The 21,917-nt window shown below is 34.9% G+C and overlaps 1 protein-coding gene and 1 long non-coding RNA gene across 3 annotated transcripts in view; one reads left to right on the forward strand and one right to left on the reverse strand.

The window, feature by feature from the left end:
* Nucleotides 1–7,134: 7,134 nt before the first annotated feature.
* Nucleotides 7,135–21,917, reverse strand: part of LOC143239534 (uncharacterized) — a 28,366-nt gene continuing 13,583 nt past the window's right edge. The window contains exon 2 of the long non-coding RNA XR_013021228.1: nt 7,135–8,106. This is a non-coding gene — a long non-coding RNA (uncharacterized LOC143239534). The remainder of the gene's footprint in view (nt 8,107–21,917) is intronic.
* LOC143239533 (COUP transcription factor 1-like) overlaps nt 12,106–21,917 on the forward strand; it is a 46,290-nt gene continuing 36,478 nt past the window's right edge. Inside the window, exons 1-2 of one of the 2 annotated variants that reach the window (XM_076480690.1) lie at nt 12,106–13,254; nt 14,049–14,576. In XM_076480690.1, coding sequence (XP_076336805.1) covers nt 12,858–13,254; nt 14,049–14,576 — 925 coding nt within the window. In that variant the 5' untranslated portion in view covers nt 12,106–12,857. The remainder of the gene's footprint in view (nt 13,255–14,048; nt 14,577–21,917) is intronic. The other variant, XM_076480691.1, reaches the window with a different exon arrangement.

Raw genomic sequence — 21,917 nt, forward strand, 5'->3', positions numbered from 1 at the left:
TCTTCCGAAAAGTTGCTGGCATTATTTGTTTCCTCTACAGACTGCCGTCTCTCGTTTCGATACTTACGTTATGTTTTACCATAAAGGTTATTGTCTATCGTGGGGATATTAACGCTATATATCACTTATACAGCTATTGTTTATCGTGAGGATAAGTTATACGTCATTTATACAGTTGCTATCTCTTGTGTCTCTCAGAAATTATATTTTATCGACACACACGACTGTGTCTCATTTGGAGTTAATGACGTTATAAGTTTTTGCGACATGTCGTCTCTTGTGTTTAGTCACTGCTTGTGTTATCTTTTCACAGCCTTCGTCTCTCTTAGAGATACTAAAGTTTAGGTACAACGTTTGCATCTCTCCTGAAGTTACTGAATTCATATACCACATCGTGCAACATCTCTCATCTCTTTTAACGTACAAACGTTCCGGAACAGTTGATGTTTATTTTTTTTGTTCATTTAAATATGTTTTATACTAACAGCCGTTGTATTTGCAGCAGTTACTGATGTTGGTTTATTTGTACATAGGTTGTTTGTTATGGAGAAATTTCGTGTTGCTTTATCTGTGTAGTTGTTATATCTTACAAGCAACTGAGGCTATGTTTTACCTGTACAGATATTAATATCTGTACAGATATCGTGAATTTCGAACTTACTGGTACTATGATGAAATATGTGTGTATATTTCCGCTGGTCTAGATCTATTAACTTTATATTTTATCTCTAGAGTTGTATAATGTACAGAACTACCTGTGTTAACTTTTATTTGTACAAATTTAGTATATGGTGGAGCTACTGACATATTTTATCTATATAGGTGTGGCATCTTGTGAAGCTACTGACATTGTTTATCTACACGTGTTGTAACTACTGGAGCTACTGACGTTGTTTATCCATACAGGTGTTGTATCTGGTGGAGCTACTGACGTTGTTTATCTATATAGGTGTGGCATCTTGTGAAGCTACTGACGTGTGTTGTATCTATTAGAGCTACTGACGCTGTTTATCTATATAGGTGTGGCATCTTGTGAAGCTACTGACGTGTGTTGTATCTATTAGAGCTACTGACGTTGTTTATCTATATAGGTGTTGTATCTATTAGAGCTACTGACGTTGTTTATCTATATAGGTCTTGTATCTATTAGAGCTACTGACGTTGTTTATCTATATAGGTCTTGTATCTATTAGAGCTACTGACGTTGTTTATCTATATAGGTCTTGTATCTATTAGAGCTACTGACGTTGTTTATCTATATAGGTGTTGTATCTGGTGGAGCTACTGACGTTGTTTATGTCTATGTACAGACCTATCGTTGTTACATTGTGAGTCTTATCTGTATATTTATCGTATCTATATTACAATACTCTACGTTAACTTCATTTTATTAAAAAAATATGAAATTGGATAAATTCTATTGTTTATAATTTATAAATATTAATAAACAAAAATATTCGCTACTTATTCAGTAACTTCCTCAGGCCTGATAAAAAGATTTCGGAAAATTTTCTAAGATAATTGTTTTATAGATCTCATAACTCTAAAAAACAAAAATAATTTTTTTTTGAATTACCAAATGTCTTAATGCTGGTAATACTGCCTTTCGGCACAAGTCTTAATCCTGGTAATACTGCCTTAGGCACAATTTCAAGTTGTAATGAAAAAGAAATTAACTCTCTCCGCTTCATAACGTTCGTATGGTGGCTATTTACGTGTTCACTTTGAATTTGATGAATGAAGCATGGTTTTAACGATATACATTCATGTTATCTATTCTAGGCTGGACGTGGCTAGGACTAGCCTTTGTTCCCAGTGACCCGTGTCGAAGTCACGAGCATCCCCCGGGAGACGTAAACTTACATTTTGACTACCAGTTTAGCAATGTATTTATTTTGAATTATGTGACGTGAAGTGAACAAGAAGCAAGAGGGTGGAAGACAAAGTTTTACTTTTTATAATGACTGTGTTACTCGTTGTTGGAACCCTTGAAACGAACCGTCGTTTCGCATAGTTCATACGCGTAGGACCAGAAAGTGTGGTACCATTTCCTGAAAAAATATTTTCAGTTATCTTCTACTCTAATTAAAGATTTCCCACATTACACTTCCAGTCATATCATGAACTGAACTTTTCAAGTCTTCTTTTCCTTTTAAACATTTTAGTCGGGCAAATGGTCACTAGATCCAAACTTAGTAAAATGTTTTAATAAACTGTGTAAATTATCAGAAAAGGGTTATACTTATATTCAGTTGAAAGACTCGCAAATATTTTCAACGACTCAGCTTTAAACCTTCCCTGTTTTACCATGGTGTATAAATCAGAAGATTTTAACATATCGTGCGAAAATCCTGGTAACAGTATTTTATTATGTGTCTCAGATATCACGGTAACAATGTTTTAATATATCATGGTAACAATGTTTTAATACAGGAAATTCACAGGTAACAATGTTTTAATACAGCAGACAGGATATCACGGTAACAATGTTTTAATACAGCAGACAGGATATCACGGTAACAATGTTTTAATACAACAGACAGAATATCATGGTAACAATGTTTTAATATATTAAATAGAAAGTCACGGCAACAACGTTTCAACGTAGCACACAGAAAATCACGATGACATGGTTTTATGTATCACGTGGAAATTCATAGCAACAATGTTTTAATACAGCGGACAGGATATCACGATAACAATGTTTTAATACAGCAAACAGGATATCACGGTAACAATGTTTTAATATAGCAGACAGGATATCACGGTAACAATGTTTTAATACAACAGACAGAATATCATGGTAACAATGTTTTAATACGGAACAGAGAAAGTCGTAGTAACAATATTTTAATAATCACACAGTAATTCATGGTGCATTGTTTCAATGTAGTATACAGGACATCACAATAACATGTTTTAATATAGCAAACATTAAATCACAGTAAAAATATGCAACTGCCAAGAAAAAAATAATTATTCATTAAAATAAGTAATAAAATAATTTAGTTGTCTTTGTTTTTACTGTATTTTTGTCCATGTTCTAGTGTTACAAATTTCTATAAAATAACTCTGATTGTATTATTATGAAGTAACACATTTCATAGTAATATTATTGAAATTCGCTATGAGAGAGTTACAAATTATTTTATTCTTTCTCCTATTTCGTTTCATTGTTTAGATGGCTGGTTAATGTTTTCCTGTCATGTAATACCTATATTTTTTCGACAACGTTAATGCAACTTAAGATCTCTAACGAGTTTGTAAGGCTACTATCACTTTAAAAATAGATTTATTACCAAGATATCATTTTGTTCTGTTTATTAAATATTAAATCTGAGTTTGTTCAAAGAGATTTGAATAAACTCATTCTTAAGCGCTTGAAGAAGTTGCTCTTGTGTTCCCAAATTTAAACATGATCTCAACTGTATACAAATTAAATTTTATTTAAAAAAACTGTAATAACATCTGACGTCTTAATGAAATAAATAGAGTAGGCTGGTAAATGAGGGAAGATATAATAAACAAAATATTTCTTCCCATGTATTTTGAAATGCTTAACGCACTTGGATTCTCTTGTGGTTCAGTGATAACTTTACGGATTTGCAAAGCTAAAATTCTTGGTTCGATTCTCCGCGGTGGACCGAGTGCAAATAGCCCATTCTGTGACTTTGTCCTGAAAACCAAACCAAATTAACCCAGCCAGTTTACCGACACTAAACACCAGTTTGTGGTACTGGCAGTAATTAACGAATGTGAAATTGTACCACAATGAAACTTTAATAACGTCCGACACTTATTGTGATTTTAATGTACCAATCAATTCACTTATATAAACACGTTACCAGTGCGAGTAGTTAATCATGGTACCGATAAAGCATGCAGCCGACGAGTCGCTTAAAGAAAGACAACATGATTAAAAGAATATTAAGTACATGTATGTATAACTGATATGTTTAGGATATTTTGTGTCCACTGTTTGTACTGTCGGAAAGTGAGTTGATGTCATTTATACGATGAAGTAAGTATGATTTTAACGGTCAAGTTTGAAAGGTTTTAACCAACACTTACAAACGAGTGGGAAACATCGAGTTTTATTGTGAACTGGTTAGAATTTTAAACTTTGTGAGCTGGAGAATTTAATGGCACATCGTCTTTAATTTGCAGTTAACCGTTGGTACCGTCTGTCATATCTACATATTTATAGAAGTAACATGGTGTATGACTTAACATCCCGTTGGGTGGACGCTGGTCAGTAACAAAAGACCTGATGATCCACATCTGTTCTTACAGTTTCCTGGCAAGCATGTCACGCCTGGAGTTTGGAAATTCAAACGTGGTTCATCGATGAAATAAAACGTCACACCCGACTTTCCTTGTGGCATATGACATTAAAGTCAAAAGGCTAACAACGTGCTAGACGCTCCTAGTTTTGAAAAGCGTGCAACTGGCCAATTCACCTTTACAACCACCCAAGGGTCACCCAACACAAAACGGCGGCTGTTAGGGCTCCCACTGCGATGATCCATGGTCATGACTTCTCGGGAAGAAACACACACACATCTTGTCCGGTCAGGCGGGGTTCCGGTCCGCTGATGCTCTCCCCTACCCCTTAAAACCCCTCGCCTCGTTCTTAGCTTGCCACTCTCCCATGGCGAGAAGTACCTCCCGCAGAATGCTGCTCTACTTACTATAGTATACAGTGAACAGACATCAGCCAGCACGCATGTAAAGTGTCAAATGACCCAGCTGTAAAGTCACGTGTCTAGTCCAAACATTTGGAAAATGAAAGAAATTATTGTCCAAGTTCCTATTAACATCTCCACTTTCTAGTTTGTTGAGTTTTTGCAAGTACGAATCTAACAATGAACTCCAGAAGTCTCAACACGACATGTATAACTTATTTAGACGTTTACAATTAACACAAAAAATTGTATTCAATTATTTTGGCACATACCTCGATCAGAGCTTCTTAGTATCTTGTTCTTACTTTCTTGAAATATTAGTTTAATTTTAAACAATGATTAACAATTGCATACATGCATATTTCTTTATCTTTTCATCTCGAAAAACCTCAAATAATTACTATGCTATAGCTCTCACATGAAACTTAAACAACCTAACGTTTTCTTCTTCTTATCTCACTTTGCATTAAGAAAACAGGACAAGAAAATTTAAATGCAGTCCGTCCTAAACGGTTGTGAACGCAAAACGTCCTTTTATTCTAGAAACTTTAACCTATCATTACAGAAGGCGTCGGTATTCATGTACCAACGTTTGTTCTCCTTCTAAAACTGATTCTCACACTTCAGATTTTTGAAAGTATCACACTTTCTTGTTTTTCATAAGACATATAAGAACCTCTAACTGTTGTCCGTATTGAGTGTCCTTGTAAGAGGTCACCAGCATAAGACTCAAACATATTTCAATTTCTTATTTTTTTCGTGTTGATTTTTATATTTCTCAATTTCTCTTCTTGCTAATCTAACTACAAAAATGTTGGCCTTAAAACTTTTCTGCTCTGTTTCTTTATTATACGTTAAGTAAAGATAGTTTTAAGCTTCTGATTTTTCCACTTTATCCTTTTATTATGTACTTGGTAAAAAATGAAAGCACTTCTTTTCTACTAACAAGTCTGGTAACAACAGTTTAAGGTTTCTGTCCGAGTTTGTTGTCTACTATTAACAAGTCTGTTAAGAACACTTTAAGGTTTCTCTCCTAGTTTGTTGTCTTCTACTAACAAGTCTGGTAAGAACAGTTTAAGGTTTCTCTCCTAGTTTGTTGTCTTCTACTAACAAGTCTGGTAACAATAGTTTAAAGTTTCTGTCCAAGCTTGTTGCTTTTTCTAACAAGTCTGGTAACAATAGTTTAAGGTTCCTGTCTTCCCTACTTTGTCTTCTTTTATCAAGTTTGGTAACAATAGTTTATGTCTTCTGTCCTTGTTTTTTGTCTTCTTCTAACAAGTCTGGTAACAATAGTTTAAGGTTCCTGTCCTTGTTTGTTGTCTTCTTCTATCAAGTTTGGTAACAACAGTTTAAGGTTTCTTACTTTGTCTTCTACTAACAAGTCTGGTAACAATAGTTTAAGGTTCCTGTCTTTTTTACTTTGTCTTCTTTTATAAGTTTGGTAACAATAGTTTATGTCTTCTGTCCTTGTTTGTTGTCTTCTACTGACAAGTCTAGTAAGAACAGTTTAAGGTTTTTGTCTTTCTTACTTTGTCTTCTACTAACAAGTCTGGTAACAATAGTTTAAAGTTTCTGTCCTAGTTTGTTGCTTTTTACTAACAAGTCTGGTAACAATAGTTTAAGGTTCCTGTCTTCTTTTATCAAGTTTGGTAACAATAGTTTATGTCTTCTGTGCTTGTTTGTTGTCTTCTTTTATCAAGTTTGGTAACAATAGTTTATGTCTTCTGTCCTAGTTTGTTGTCTTTTTGCAAATTTATCTGATAACATTTGTTATTTATATGATTTTCTGGTGTGCTGCTTTTGTAGGTTGACTTTTTTTAAATTTTTCACTTCTGACCTATTTATTTATTTATTTAGCTACCTCTATATGTCTATAAAAAATTACCAAAATTTAATGTCCAATTCTCTTGCTTCTTGTTAAGTATGTATGTACTTGTGTTAGACATTTGTTCTTTGATACCTTTTTGTGGACTTACAGTTATAGTGATTCATTTTCTCAATAATTTCTTTATAGCGTTTTAAACTTTTGAACTTTCAACTATATCATATTCTAGTAAGCCTGATTTTACGATCTTTCTAATAAACCTTTTATTTTATCAACCTGGCCAGTAAAATCTGTAGAATTCTGAACTTATGATCTGTTTACTGTTTTTACACCCTGGAATACTTGTCGTTGAAGAAAAATATTAAGCTGGACCCTTTCTAATTCGTTGTTTTATCTTAAGTTAGATAAAATATTAAGTTCTTTCTCCTTTGGTTGCTTCCCAGAACGACAGTTTGAAAATAATCTTGAAAAATGTGTTTTTTTCTAATTTGTCGTTTCGTCACAGACATGCTACAAAAATTAAGTTCTTTCTACTTTGCTTTCTCGTCGTAAATGTTCTTATAACAAAAAATAATAAATTTTTGTTAATTCGTACGTTCTAGAAGAAAAAAATCAGAATACCTTCACTTTTTATTTGTTTATTTCTTTGCCAAGAATGAATCTGACAATTAGCTTCATAACATTCAGCATAACACGTGTAATTTATTTAATGGTCTACAATTAACGTACAAACATACTTATTTAATTCTTTCAAAATATTCTCTATTATCTATTTCAGAACGCGTTACAACCTTTATTTTATTGTTTTAAAATATTATTATAATTGTAAAAAATAATTTACAATAAAGTGCATGTATGAACATGTCTAGCACAAAGTAAAAGTCACTATATCTACCAAATTACATCTGATATTCATACAACATACAATCAATCTGAATATTGCTAAACGTTGTATTTGATAATGTTTAACATGTTCTTTGCTCTTTAAGAAAAAAAAGGGGAGGGGCTTCACATATTTTGCAAAAATAATTTGGCACGTGATCACAAACGTGTTTAATCGGGATTACTGGCTTTCCAGTCATATCACACCGATAAACAGAAACCAATGTGAGCATAATGATACATAAAAAAACATGATAAACCAAAACATAAATATTTGATAACCTTTGGATTTTGAATTGAAAAAACAAATAAAACTGTTTGTTTGTAAGGTTCACTTTTCTTGCTAAAAATAATTCTAAAATGACTATGATTTGTGTATTTTTAACTTGAAAAGCAACTAGGTATAATTATTGAGTCGTAAAGCATTAGCTATCTTCTCGTCCAGCCGCCATTAAGCATTGAGCCTAACTCAGTTGGTCTGGCATGGCCTGGTAGTTTAGGAGCTGGGATTCCAATCTGCTAGCCTTGAATTCGAAGCCTCCCTCACAGCAAATATTCGTCCTTCCAGCCGTGGGAGCGTTATGGTGTTATCTTCACTTCCACTATTCGTTGGTAGCTTAGGAGTTAACGGTGGGTGATGTTGATTAGCTGCCTTCCTTCTAGTCTGTCACAGCTAAATCAGGAACAGACAGCGAAGACAGCCCTCGAGTAGCTCTGCACGAAATTTTAAAAAAATATTATCGATTTGGAATAAAACAAACAATACAGTGACTACCTAAAGGTTTTACAGTTTTAATGATATTAAGAAGACAATATTCTACATGAAGACGAAAGAGATACTGTTATCAATCGTTAAACAGAAAGGCACCCAAAGTGTGAAGAACGACTTGATTGTTTTCTCTCTGTTGGAAGTTCTTAACTGATGCTATTAAACATCTGTTGGAAGAAACTTTAGAGTGCGTCTGTCTGTTAGTTTTTAAGCTCAAAGCACCACAATGGGATATCTGTGTTGAGCCCACCACTAATTTCGAAACCCAATTTTTAACATTATAAGCCTTCATATTTACCGCTGAGTTTTTGAGGGTCAAGACAGGGTTGGTTGCTGGTCTATACGATAAACTATCTATATTGATTAAGCGTAACCTATTTGTTTTTTTTATTTCCTTTTCATCTTCTTTTAGCAACTTAATAAGCAAGCAAAGATATTTTTTATGGTGAACAACACCCATAATCACCAAAAACCAATTTCAAAATTAGAAATATGTACACATAGTACCTAATCAGCTATCCGCCTACAGTAAAATAACATACATTCTAAATACACAAGCATTTATTTTCGTAGTAAAAACGTGAGCTAATTTAAGCTCCTATTAATATCGAATGCAACTCACTTTAACCCACCCAGTAATCTAACACGAGAATGACACATCTTCTAAGTTTTTAGAGTTACATCGTGATAGTTTGACAGTTTCAGAGTGATTTTTTAGAGCTAACCAATACTGTTGCTATTAGTGTAAAACAATATATTTGATATCTCTTTTTTTTTTTTTTTGCAATATTGGCATTTACTTCATTTACGATCCTCATTGTTTGTGAAATTACTAGTTTCTTCTAATTTAGTTCATTGAGGAACCGTCTTTATTTGTTATGACACATTTTTATATTTATGTTCTGAAGCGTTCTTGGAGAAGTACATACAATAAACGATAGGTTGTTAAGCGTTTGTTGCGACTTAGTTTAATACTTTTTTACGTATTGATTACTGACTATCATTCAGTATGTGTCGCCATCTGTCGGTGTAATTACTTCCCATAACATTTTGTACAAACATCGTATCATAAACTGGCCTGTTATCAAGCAAAAATAATGTTTAGAGACAACTCTTAACCTTTGTCGATGAAATTTGTATAAACAGCCGGAGTTCCTTTTGAAAGATAAGTAATGTTTAGATTATATTTATTTTATTTTTCTTTAAAAAAAATCTACTTTTTGATGGTGTTCTAAAAACAAGGAAAGACTCCTGGACTGTCGAAACAGCTTGGCCATCTTAGCCCCTCTTAGTACCTGTATTCTTCCCCAATGATAAACATAAAAGTAAGTCTTACTTCTATGGTTTCCACATAAGAACGTTATCACAATCTAACTGTAAGTGGATAAATAATGCACGATTATTCTCGTCAGTTAACGAATGACGTGTATGAGAGATTCTTTAGAACGACGAACTAAGAAAGTTTGTATGTACGAGTATGAACTTTCACACAGAATCCACTCTCAACTGGTCGCAGCACTAGATATATTGGTTCGCTGTACATACCACTACTGCGACGACTGAATAAACTGAAACTCGTTGAGATAAAATGCGAAACAAAGGCTTCAACGCTCTAAGTGTACTACAATAATTTCATCGAGTTAAGTTTCGGCTGTGCTTCCCACTCAAACACCTACCCACATCTCCCCATCTCCTCTCCTAAAAAGGAATATTCTTCTGATGTTTCATTTACAATGACGTCGTTGGAACTGAACTGTCATAGAAACATTCCCATCATGGGTAACCTGACAACTACTCTTAAGACGACAGCCATTGTCAGACAAATTTATAATCAACCATTCATAGAAAAATGTATCAGAAGCTAACTGTTACTGATATGAGATGCTAACTATTAGTTATAGGTAATTTTACAGAAGTTCCTAGATTATATAAGACATTTGAAGGATGTTAGTGCGTTCATATGTCGTTGTAGAACCTAAGTAAACCCAAATTATGCGTTGTATTAAGCGTTAATATATATGTGTTTCTGTGTTTATATTAGAATTTAGTTTATGTTGTCGTTTAATATCCAGAGACTGTTTAAATATTTATGCATATTGTAATTATATCACTGGATTTGCCTATAATATTGACCCAAATCAAATGATGGCTTTCACTTCATATGAAAATTTCAATAGTCTTTCATTCAAACACCTTATACATCACACTCATGAGATTACTCAGACAGTTGTGTGTGTGTGTGATATACCCCTGGCCTAGGTTTAGATTAGTAAACTGGCACACTCTCATATCTAGCAATATGTGAATATTGATTAATATGTGGAGTTTAGGTTGCGGTCGAGGGAAACATGCTTGCGAAGAGGGAACGGAAGGGGCCAGGGAACTCCTCTGCTTTGTGCCAAGCCTCGAGGCACGTGCAAGCTGTACAACAGCAGCGTAAATATAAGGGGTGCTAGCTGTAGGATAAAGAAAAATGATTCTTGAAAACCCCCGTAATCTGGTATTAAACAGGAAGACGGTAGCCACGAAATAAGCCCACACGGGACCTATATGTATATGCATATGAATCTACATATACATGTGTGAATGTGTTTGTACCTAACAGCTACACACTAGAAAGGCTGTATGTATACAGGCGTCGAACCAAAAATATAAAATCCATTTACGAAAAGCATGCCCAACCCATTACAAGCTGAGATTTTAAGAGCAATTCTTATCGTTTCAACTATTATGTGCCTTTTTATCTCAGATTACCTAGATAAAAATCAACAGTTCTAGAATTTTCTTCTATGATTTAAAAAATAATGATGGTAATATATATATTTTTTCTTCTTTTAATTGGTACTTTCTTCATAACTCACAAGCTGTGCAAATTACTAACAGAAACGTAATAAACGAAACATAAACCTAACAGAAATATCTGTCAACAACGACTTATAGATGAGATTATTACGAACAAACATATAAAGAAAAACAAAACGACACGTATTTAAATTATGAGCAAACAAACACCAGTGTGTATATAAAAAAAAAAAGCAAACAGAAAAATATACTTAATCTACTTTAGGATATAGAAGGAGAATTGTGCTAAATCCCCTTATGAAAACTGTAAAATGTAACGTGTTTAGATTCTGTAACTGACATTTAATGCAGCTATTTCAGGGCTGTGTTACTGAACACACGATATGAGTGTTATTTCATTCAACTCAACATATATTTACATGTAATACAACATCTTACCGCCAATAAGTTCACGTAGAAAGGTCTGAAAAAATAACAGTACTCGATCGTCTTCTTACGTGTATCTAACTGCACTGTAATGATGCCACGTTTCTGTGTAACATCCTAACAGCAGTGATATAAGTTACCACACTTTCATATATTTAGAATCAGAGCTTCTGATTCACCACATCCTGTTTAAATTATGTAAATTGGAAAAATACCGTTAAATAACTCGAATATCTTACCGTCACTTAACTTACGTGAACACGACACAGTTAACAACTCATTACACCACAAATTTAAACACAACATCCTAACATCATACATGTAACTCACCAAAAACATAAACACGTCATCCTGGCATCATACATGTAAATCATAAAAATTTAAACACAATATTCTGGTATTATACATGTAAATCACTAAAAATTTAAACACGACATCCTGGCATCATACATGTAACTCACCACAAATTTAAACATCTCGACATCATATGTGATCACACCTTTAGTCTAGGAAGACTACCAGCTCACCACGTCCTGATAATATGTAGATATTCTGACGTCACAAATAAACGGTCACATCCTGAACAACCTTTATAGTTAAAGTATTTTCTGTAATGACGAATTGTGTACTAACATCGTCTACCTTTTTTGCTTATTAGGATTAAGCTTAGGTCGGCTAAGGCTTAACTGTTATTTACCTGAGCTTAGGTCGATTGATTTGTGTTACTCACTGTTACGAACCAGCCCATTTTTCACACCTTGCGGCGCGGGCGCATTCTCTACAAGCAGTGTGCTGATGATTGGCCACAGTAGCCACATGACTAGGCGCGCGCCAGCACGCAGTTTCTCATCAGGCTGTGATAATATTCTTCGGCTTCAAGGGTCTCGCGCTAGCCAATGAGAAAGCAGTTCGACCTTTCGGCAGTTATGCCCTGATTGCCTGTAGGGCACGACCGCCTTGCCTAGGATTATCACTCGCTAATAGGCTTCTTGAACTTTAATGACACGTTTTACCATATATGGAATTCGTTGCCATGCCAACCGAACAGTTTCAACTATTATGTCATAGTTCAGAATAGCTGAGGTTCAGCCACACGCTCACGCACCCGCGACGTGGCACAACCTAACTCCGGTAGTCGACTTGTCCGCGACCAAAGACGAGCGCCCAGATCACGCAGGTTCACGCGCAGTTGCTCCGGGCTGCTCTGTGGGTTTGCCTGTGGCAGAGGGTTTGTTGATGTGAAGCCCGAGCGGGGCAGCCCCAGTTGCCCGCCTGGCTCGGTCCTGTTAGGACTGCTGGTGTTTAGACTTCAACGTACATGTGTGAGCAGGGCGGAGGCTAGTGTCAGAGTCCTCACGCCTCAACAACTCGCCCCGTTTATTGCCGATTTCGTATCTCAACTTGCGGTGTTGCTCGGCTACTTCGAAGAACGTGAGCAGTGAAACCGAGAACTAAGACTAAACTGTTCATGATGGCCCTGGCCGTAACACCTTGGCGGGATCCAACACCGACTGCTGGAACTACGGCATCGGAGGCAGATCTGGCTACCCAGACGGTTGCTCAGAATGGGACCGGAGGTGCCCCACCTCCACCCCAACCAAGTACACCTTCCCAGAGCGCTGATAAAAATGCGCAGCACACGGAATGTGTGGTCTGTGGGGACAAGAGTAGTGGCAAGCACTATGGACAGTTCACGTGCGAAGGTTGCAAGTCCTTTTTCAAACGAAGTGTCCGGCGGAACCTGACTTACACGTGCCGTGGGAACAGGAACTGTCCCATTGACCAACATCACCGAAACCAGTGCCAATACTGCCGCCTGAAGAAGTGTCTCAAGATGGGCATGCGCAGGGAGGGTAGGTGCCCAGGTCAGCTTACTTTCCTGTCCTCTTTACTCGCCACTGACCCTCAGTCAGCCTCTCCGGTCAGTACATTAACTTGCCGTGATTGTGGCTGACCTTTGGCCAGTGGCGAGAGAACTTCGTTTCAGTGTACTTTCTCTGTCTCTTCTAAGTAGTTGTTTATTACCTAATCACTGTTGTACCTTTCGGTCTCCGCTCCAACTTTTATCAGATTCACCTACAGTTTAGAAAGAGCTTTTAAATGTTTTTAGAATCGATAATATACGGAAACCTTTAAGGGGGTGACAAAAAGAAAAACGCAGGCGTGAACCTAAAGTGAAAATTAACAATATGTTTGTGCCTGTGTCTGTATGTATGTGTATCTGTGTGTGGGAGAGACGCGAAAGACGACAACAGTACGCCCGTTTTCAACTCATTTTATGTGAATGGCGTACCGAAACCAGATCACCTCAGCCCTGCGCGCTAGCTGCTGTAAGACTTTCTTCCACGCAGCCAGGTTTGTGGCGTTTTTCAGGGCTGGGCTGTTTGTGTCTTGGTACAGTCAGCCGTCTTGTAAAACGACTTGTAGTGTTATATATCTTTACAGAATCGCTGAGTCCACTAATCTGTTTTCTCTGTGTGAATTCATGAACGTCAGTAAATATGTAGTGTCACGTAAAACGCTGTATTTTTGGTCTGTTGTTTACTATAACTTGTTAACTTTTTAACAGTCATGTCGTTACCATGTCATTATTGCGACAATTGCCCACCTTTGGTCAGTGCGACAACTACATACTGTCAATGTATTTTCTACCCAACAGCTGTTCAACGGGGTAGACTACCACCGACACAACATGCCCTTCCCGGGCAGATGGCCCTTGCCAACGGAGACACCCTCAACGGTCACTCGTACCTTTCCAGTTTCATCTCGCTACTCCTCCGAGCAGAGCCCTATCCGCCATCTCGGTACGCCCAGTGTATGCAACCCAATAACATAATGGGAATTGATAACATTTGTGAGCTGGCAGCTCGCTTACTGTTTAGTGCTGTAGAATGGGCAAGAAATATCCCGTTCTTTCCGGATCTTCAAGTCACCGACCAGGTGGCTCTTCTCCGGCTCGTGTGGAGCGAACTTTTTGTGTTGAATGCATCTCAGTGCTCCATGCCCCTACACGTGGCGCCCCTGTTGGCGGCCGCCGGACTTCACGCATCACCTATGGCGGCAGATCGTGTGGTTGCGTTTATGGAACATATTCGAATATTTCAAGAACAAGTTGAAAAACTGAAAGTTCTCCACGTCGACGCTGCAGAATACAGCTGTCTTAAGGCAATAGTTCTCTTCACGACTGGTATGTAAAGTACTTCTTTCTAATCCCTCTTAGAACATAGGTAGGATTCCAAATATACACCATTTTATTTTGTTTATTAAAAAAAAAGGTTTATATTACAACTTTTAAAATATACTTTTGTTTCTTAACACTTACAGATAAAATCAGTGTTGAAGTAATGTTATAATTCTATTTTATTTTTCCTTTCTACGTTCTATAACACTTATCGGCTTCTTTGTTGTATTTCCTCTACAACTGTATAATATTCTTGTTCTCCTAAAAGTTATAATGTTTACTTTATATCTGGGGAAATTTTCATGTTTGTCCCTAAACACGGAGAACTTGCAGTTTCCATTGAGTGCCTTCACTTATGTTCAGTTTGAAACGTATTAGCCTCTTGCAACAATAAACCGCCGAACGTTTTTGCAATACTTATATACTTTTTACACGTTTAACAGTATATCTAGCGCAGACAGCCCTCGAGTAGCTTGGCGCGAAATTAACAAACAAACAAACAGTATATCATTTTTATTTCTACATCTTTTGATTTTTTTTTTCCATTTCAACAGTCGAATAATTTTCGAGTTGTATTAATAAGTTATTATATTACTATTATTTACATGTTTACGTTAACATCAAACAAACTAACAAAACACATGTTGTAAACACAGCATATGTAGCCCTTCTTCTTTCGCATATCTGATTGAAAAACTTTATTGTTATAAAGGGTACCAATGAGGCACGCATTTAATGAATAATGTACTAAAATACTCTATCTAACAGTCACTTTTGTGACTTGTATAATATGTTCAAGTTATTGACTGTTAAACTGAAACCGATTAGAAAACTCGATTGTTTGTTAACCGTGAGGTCTGTATATACCAATAATAAATTGTTAGCACCATATTTGTGCCTATTATAACATAACTGTATATTAACATTTAGATCTAATGTGTCTACATTAGTATGCAACCTAATTATTTGGCACCATATTTTTACCTGTTAGAAAACCATATAACTCTATAATAGTAGTAAAATCTAGATGGGTCTATATTAGCATTATAACTGTACCTATTATAAAACAATCTAACTATATAAATCTATATGGGTCTACGATAGTATTAGAAATGTTCCGATTATGAAGCATTCTAACTGTGTATTAACAGTAAGATCTATATGGTTCTACATTAGTATTAGAAATGTACCTATAATAAAATAATCTGTGTGTTAACAATAAGATCTATATGGATCTACGTTAGTATTAGAAATGTACCTATTATAAAACAATCTAACTGTGTATTAACAGTAAGATCTAAAAGGTCTACATTAGCATTATAAATGTACCTATCATAAAACAATCTAACTGTATATTAACAGTAAGATCTATATGGGTCTACATTAGTATTAGAACAGTACCTATTACGCAATGACGTAAATATCTGTTTTCATTACATTAAGAAGCATATATTCAAAACGCCCAATTTATTTGCACCTATCATAAAATTATCTGATTATCTTTCTCTATCATACCAGTGTTTATTTTACAATACCTAATTATCTGTCTCCATCAGACTTGTGCATACTTTAATACTAACTGATCTTGTATATTTTTAAATGACCGGTTTGTCTGTTTTCATCAGACCTGTGTCTATTATAAAATGACTTGTCTGTTTCAATCAAACCTGTTTCCGTTTCAAAATGACCTGTGTATATTATAAAACATTCTTATTATCCATTTTAATCAGACTTATCTCTATTATAAAATGACATGGTTATTTTGAATACCGTTTAACGTAATTTTCTGTCAAATAACCGTACTGTCTATGATCGTGAAATTACACGAGCTGGTATTTTTACCTCTACTATCTGTTTAATACAACCAGTTTAACTTGTTTTGTAGATATTGTGTGCGTAGTAACTTGCTTCTCTCCTTACCATACCTAGCGTAATATACATATATAATTCACCACACTGATAAACTTTGAAATTACTTTAAGCCTGTAATACTAGCTTATGTTGGAGTGATTTCAACAGCATTATACGAATACCACTGACTAAGTTATGTAAACCATAAAATTAACATATCACATTATATTTTGTTGACCTTTTTGTTTTACATCACAGTCACTTCGACACAACTTTCTGTTAATATAATGTGTTTTTACAAAGAGGTTTTTTTTAAAACCCTACATAATTTAGAGGCTTACTCGATACTATTCTCGTATAGATTTAACATTACACGAACCCTTTAATGTGTCGTTTTCTTTAAGTTTTGAGGAGTTATGAATAATTTGTAGAAAAATTACGTGACCATCTGGATTAGCTGTAGAGTTAATTCCAAATAATAATTAGCGAAACTACAAACTCAGATCTTCGAATAAAAACATTATTTCTCAAAATTAAGGAAAAAGAAAACAAAATGGCGCTTTGCTGATAAAGTAAGATGACTTATTTTCATAAAATAGTTATTGTTAGTTAAATTTAATATTGTAACATAACATTGAGTGTCAGTAGATACATTAGAATAATAAATACCAAATCATACGTTACAATTTGTTTTCATACTTTTAAAGCAAGTATTAATACCATTATAAAAAAGTCAATACAAACTCTAAATTTTCATTAAAATTGTTTTTATGTAAATCTTTCTATAAAACAAAGGATAATTTCCTAAGTTTGCTATCATTATACACTCCCGAACCTTTAAAATTACTCTCACAAAAACATGTAAAAGAAAGGATAATTTTCTAAGTTTCCTATCATTATACACTTCCAAACCTTTAAAATTACTATCACAAAAAACTTATAAAACAAAAGATAATTTCGTGAGCTTTTTTATCGAAAGAATAGCTTATAATATGGTGTCATTTCTATGAAGACAACAACTAAGATACACGTGTTATCTAGTTGTACATTATTTCCGTGTCTTGATTCTATACATCATTTTAAAACAGTATATATCATTAACTCATATGGTAACGTATGTAATAGCTAGCAAATATCCAAAACAGTAGGTTAAGAACCAGTTTCTTTGATCTCCATGTGTGATATTAGTTATTACCTAACTTTAAATCCTGTGTTATATATATATATATCCGTTTTAAAATGGTAATGAACAATGACTGTAGAAGTTACAGCTTTTTTACTATAGATTATTCCTGTTTCAAACGTTTTTTCAAGGTTACCCAAAACTATATCTTTTATAGTTAACTTTGGTTGTCTGGTGTATACACTGATTCACCATTCAGATCTGTGTATCCTTGTAGTTCTAAAAGTCTGCCAAGTGTTAAGGAAACCAGTACAAGTCATTGCTGGATCGTTCTGGCTGTAATGGCGATGGTAAGCCTTAATTGGTCACGCCTCACCGATGTAAAAAAAAAAAAAAAATCTTAGGCATTTTGTTTAATGGTTTGACAAGGGTGCAACTTCGTGTTTTTGCTTAGGAAAGCCTTGAACTGGGATCCTACGACCATGCAAAAAAGAATGTTTACGGTCATTGAATTTCACGTTACCAGAACCATTTACTCATTTGGTTTTTGAGTCATTTTTTCAGTCTAGCTGGAAAATCGCTGTAACTATTCTATGTTTAGGTACCGCTTACGCTCAATATCTCCAGGGGGAAAATAAATAAAATCACGATGCAACAAAATGACATTAGAAATAACATAAATGACAATAAAAGTGTTGTACCTCTTACATACGTCAGGTAATAAAATAAAAAATACATAATTGTGCTCAGATGCTCTGGGCGTTGTTATAGTTGTACGTTAAATAAACACGTTTCTTGAGGAATGATTGGTGCAAACCTGTAGTGGGTTGTAGTTGTTATTATAGGAAATACTACGCTTGTATTCAATAAACTGTATGGGCGATAAACGGTGAAATCTCCTTTTAATCCTACAGCATTTGTTTTATTTTCCCTATCGTATTGGTGGGTTTCTCTAAAATAACTGTTAATGGATGAGCAAGAGAGAGACAGCGGGAAGGTAGAAAGTATTGCATCATAATATGATTTATATAGAATTGTGAAGAAAACGTAATGAAACCAAATAGATTGGAAATATGTTTCCTTTGTCAGTTTCAAACAGTATTATATTTTATCTGTTACCCCATTTTTTAAGATAAAGTTATAATGTATCATACCAAATGAGAAAATATAGTGTAACGAAAATACAATGAGACAACATGATACACGATTTTCCTTCGAAAGTTTATAATAATCATCCATGTTGAGAAGAAATTACTTCATGACAAAGTAATATATTTTCGTGTCGATTTATGAAAATAAAGGACTTGTAACTTTGATAGTATTTAATTGTAAATATATGTTTAGTTATTCTTAAGTAAGTCTTAGTTACGATGAATCCTACAAAATGTATGTAGGTTAATTGGCTTGCGTCAGATTTATGAAATATCGCAAGGTACATATTAGCACAGGGAACGGAGCTACATCAGTTTAAGAAGGTACTTATAAATTCTAACTTTAAAAGTCATTTTACACCTTAAAAAATGTATTATGAAACAATGAGAATTATCTTCTTGTTAGTTCTAACGTTCGTTGATATTTTCATAATTAAAATCTTGAAAAGTAATAAGTATTTAAAAAGGTTGAGGTTTGTTGGAGTAGCACGAAAAATTGAAGCTGTGTGAGCCGATCTGTTTTCTTTTCTTTTTTACATATATTCCATTTTTAATTGACTAAATGTGTTTTAAACAGAGCTGGCATTTTTGTCGAAGTGGCCGAAAATCTTAACAGTTGTATAAGTATACAGAATACAAGTACCAAACAATGCTGTTCTTCTTATGTAAAGTTGTGGCAATTACGGATGAATCATTAGATTGTGTTTTCCTCCAATCTCTTAATAATTATAACCATCCTTCGATAAAAGACTCCCAGTAGCTCAGCGGGAATTCTGTAGGCTTATGACACTAAAAATGGAGGTTGTATAGCTTTGCACATAACAACAACCAAACCATCGATAAATAGCATTTCCAACCTTACTGAAAAATAAGTCACAATTCTGGAGTAGAGGGGGTTAAGTCAAAGATATTATTTAGCGTTTATATTAATCCACACGCACGTACGTGCACATATACACCGAAATATTCTAAATTCTAATCTTTCGTAAGAACTTCTCAGATATCATATTGCAGTGTAGAGTGCTGAGCTAATGGTAAATATCTGGTATATCCTTGACCTGCAACCTCTACACTCTCAGTTAGTTGGACGAGGACAGTTGGTCTAGCTGCTGAGTGACGCCATAACGTGCAACCAGGTCCTTGAAGTGCACGCGGAAGACCCAGTGCCTGCCACGCGCACTGGTTAGCAGAAGGTCACAAGATAGGATGTAGATGCTCATTCCATCATAATAGCACATAAAGTCACGGTATCTGTGTTCTTCTCAATGTATACAGTTTACAGTCCAAGGAAAACATATAAGTCGTTGAATGACAACACTACTGTCCCTGGAGTTAAAAAATAGCCATAGAAGAAGAAGTTCTGAGATACGGCATAATCTCCACGTTCAAGAGAACTAATATTTATTTTTCTGTAGCAGCAGGTAGCACAATAAACGACTGTTACATCTGGTAGTAACAGCAGCTTATGGATCTACCAACCATTGATGAATGTGTTGGGGTTCACAGCACAAACACACAGGCGAAGTATCTTGGAGTACCATAGCCATTATGGGTTACAATGGACCAATCACTCACTGGTTTCAGGGCTTCCAAGAGGTACACAGGAAATAACCAAATGGCTCACTAGCCACAATAAAGACTCTTGGCCAATCACATTGGGTCTTTATTTCTTATGGATTAGAATATTGCTTCAAATTTATATCGTCATTCCCACTAAAGACCTTTTTCTCTGCATAACCTTGACATGATTTTGTGACAAGAAATGTGGTTGATTGTTGTTGTTTTTTCTTTCAACACATCTTTTATGACTTTCCTTCTTTCTCTTGAGGCATTTTAGTTTTCCACTGTAGTGGGGTCAGCAGGTGCAAATGACCAAGTGTTGGTGTGACCCGTGAAGAGCGGCTGGTCAATTTGTAGCTAGTGATATTTCTTATCATAGGTAATACCATGAGGGCGCCACGGTCGTTATAATGTCAGAACTGAATTTCTATTGGAGATGCATAATTAATAATCACTCTATTGTCACGATCCATATATGATTCTTGGTTAGTATAAAAAGTTACAAGAACGCCATCTTTGACGAAGTAAAGTGCAAAACGTTGTTGGATTAATAAAACTAAAAACGTCAGATTTTAATTTACTTTTAAGTTGTCTGTCCATCATTTATCCTCCAGAAAATTGTTTTTGAGTAAAATGAAGTTTCATTTGTTTGTTTCTTGTTGCTAAGTTACACAAAATTTGCCATCGCGGGTATCGAAACACGATTTTAAGTGTGATTAGTCCTCAATAAAGAAAGCACTTTTTTATCCAGAAAGAATAACTTAAATTGAGGTTCATATATCACCAAAGATGAAAAATATAATAACATTGTATAAATTTTAACACTTTATTTTAAATCAGCCTACACAATTTCGAAACGCTGAAACAGGCAGATTATTTCAACACTTTACTTCGTAAACAAGGTATTAAAATATAAGCCCTTATAAGAGTCATAATCCATTAATTGAAACACAGAAATCTTTAGGCTTACCGCGACAGCTAGGCCAAATATATTCAGGTCCAGACAGCAAATCAACGAACTGATCTAATCATAAATGGCATAACCTATTAATAGGAACACAAGAATCTCACGAAAAGTAGACCAAAACTACCCAGATTCAACGTATCAATAAAATGATCTAATTCAAAAGGCAAATCCCGTGAATTACAGGGCAAGAAATGCTCAAGGCCTAGCATGACAAAGAATGAGATTTAGGCTTAAACCGTATATTACTGGAAAAGGCTTAAAGGTTAACATGGCAGATACGGAATTAAGCGGCAAATCTCAAAAATTATGTTTAGTACAAAAAGCTCAAGACCCACCTAACACAAGAGATAAAACAATTAGATTTAGACCTAATCGACAAATCTCCATGACTTAGAATTAGATTTAGACCAAAACAAGTCCCTGTGACTTAGATCACAGCATGCTCCAAGGTTAGCACAAAAAAAACTAACCAAGTTCTAATTGTAGATTATGAATACTACGTAATACGTAGAAGAGGCTTAGCACGGAAAGAAAACATTTTTTTTAGTTAAACCAGAGAACTCGAAGTTTTGCAGTGACTAAACCATTTAAACACAAACAAGCACATACTAATAAAGTAATTAAGGTAAGATAAGTGGAATTTAACATTTGTATTGCACACATGCTTTGAAATGATCGTTTCACGACTGACTGAT

Source organism: Tachypleus tridentatus, chromosome 13 (assembly GCF_004210375.1).
Source record: "Tachypleus tridentatus isolate NWPU-2018 chromosome 13, ASM421037v1, whole genome shotgun sequence".
Classification (NCBI taxonomy): Eukaryota; Metazoa; Arthropoda; class Merostomata; order Xiphosura; family Limulidae; genus Tachypleus; species Tachypleus tridentatus.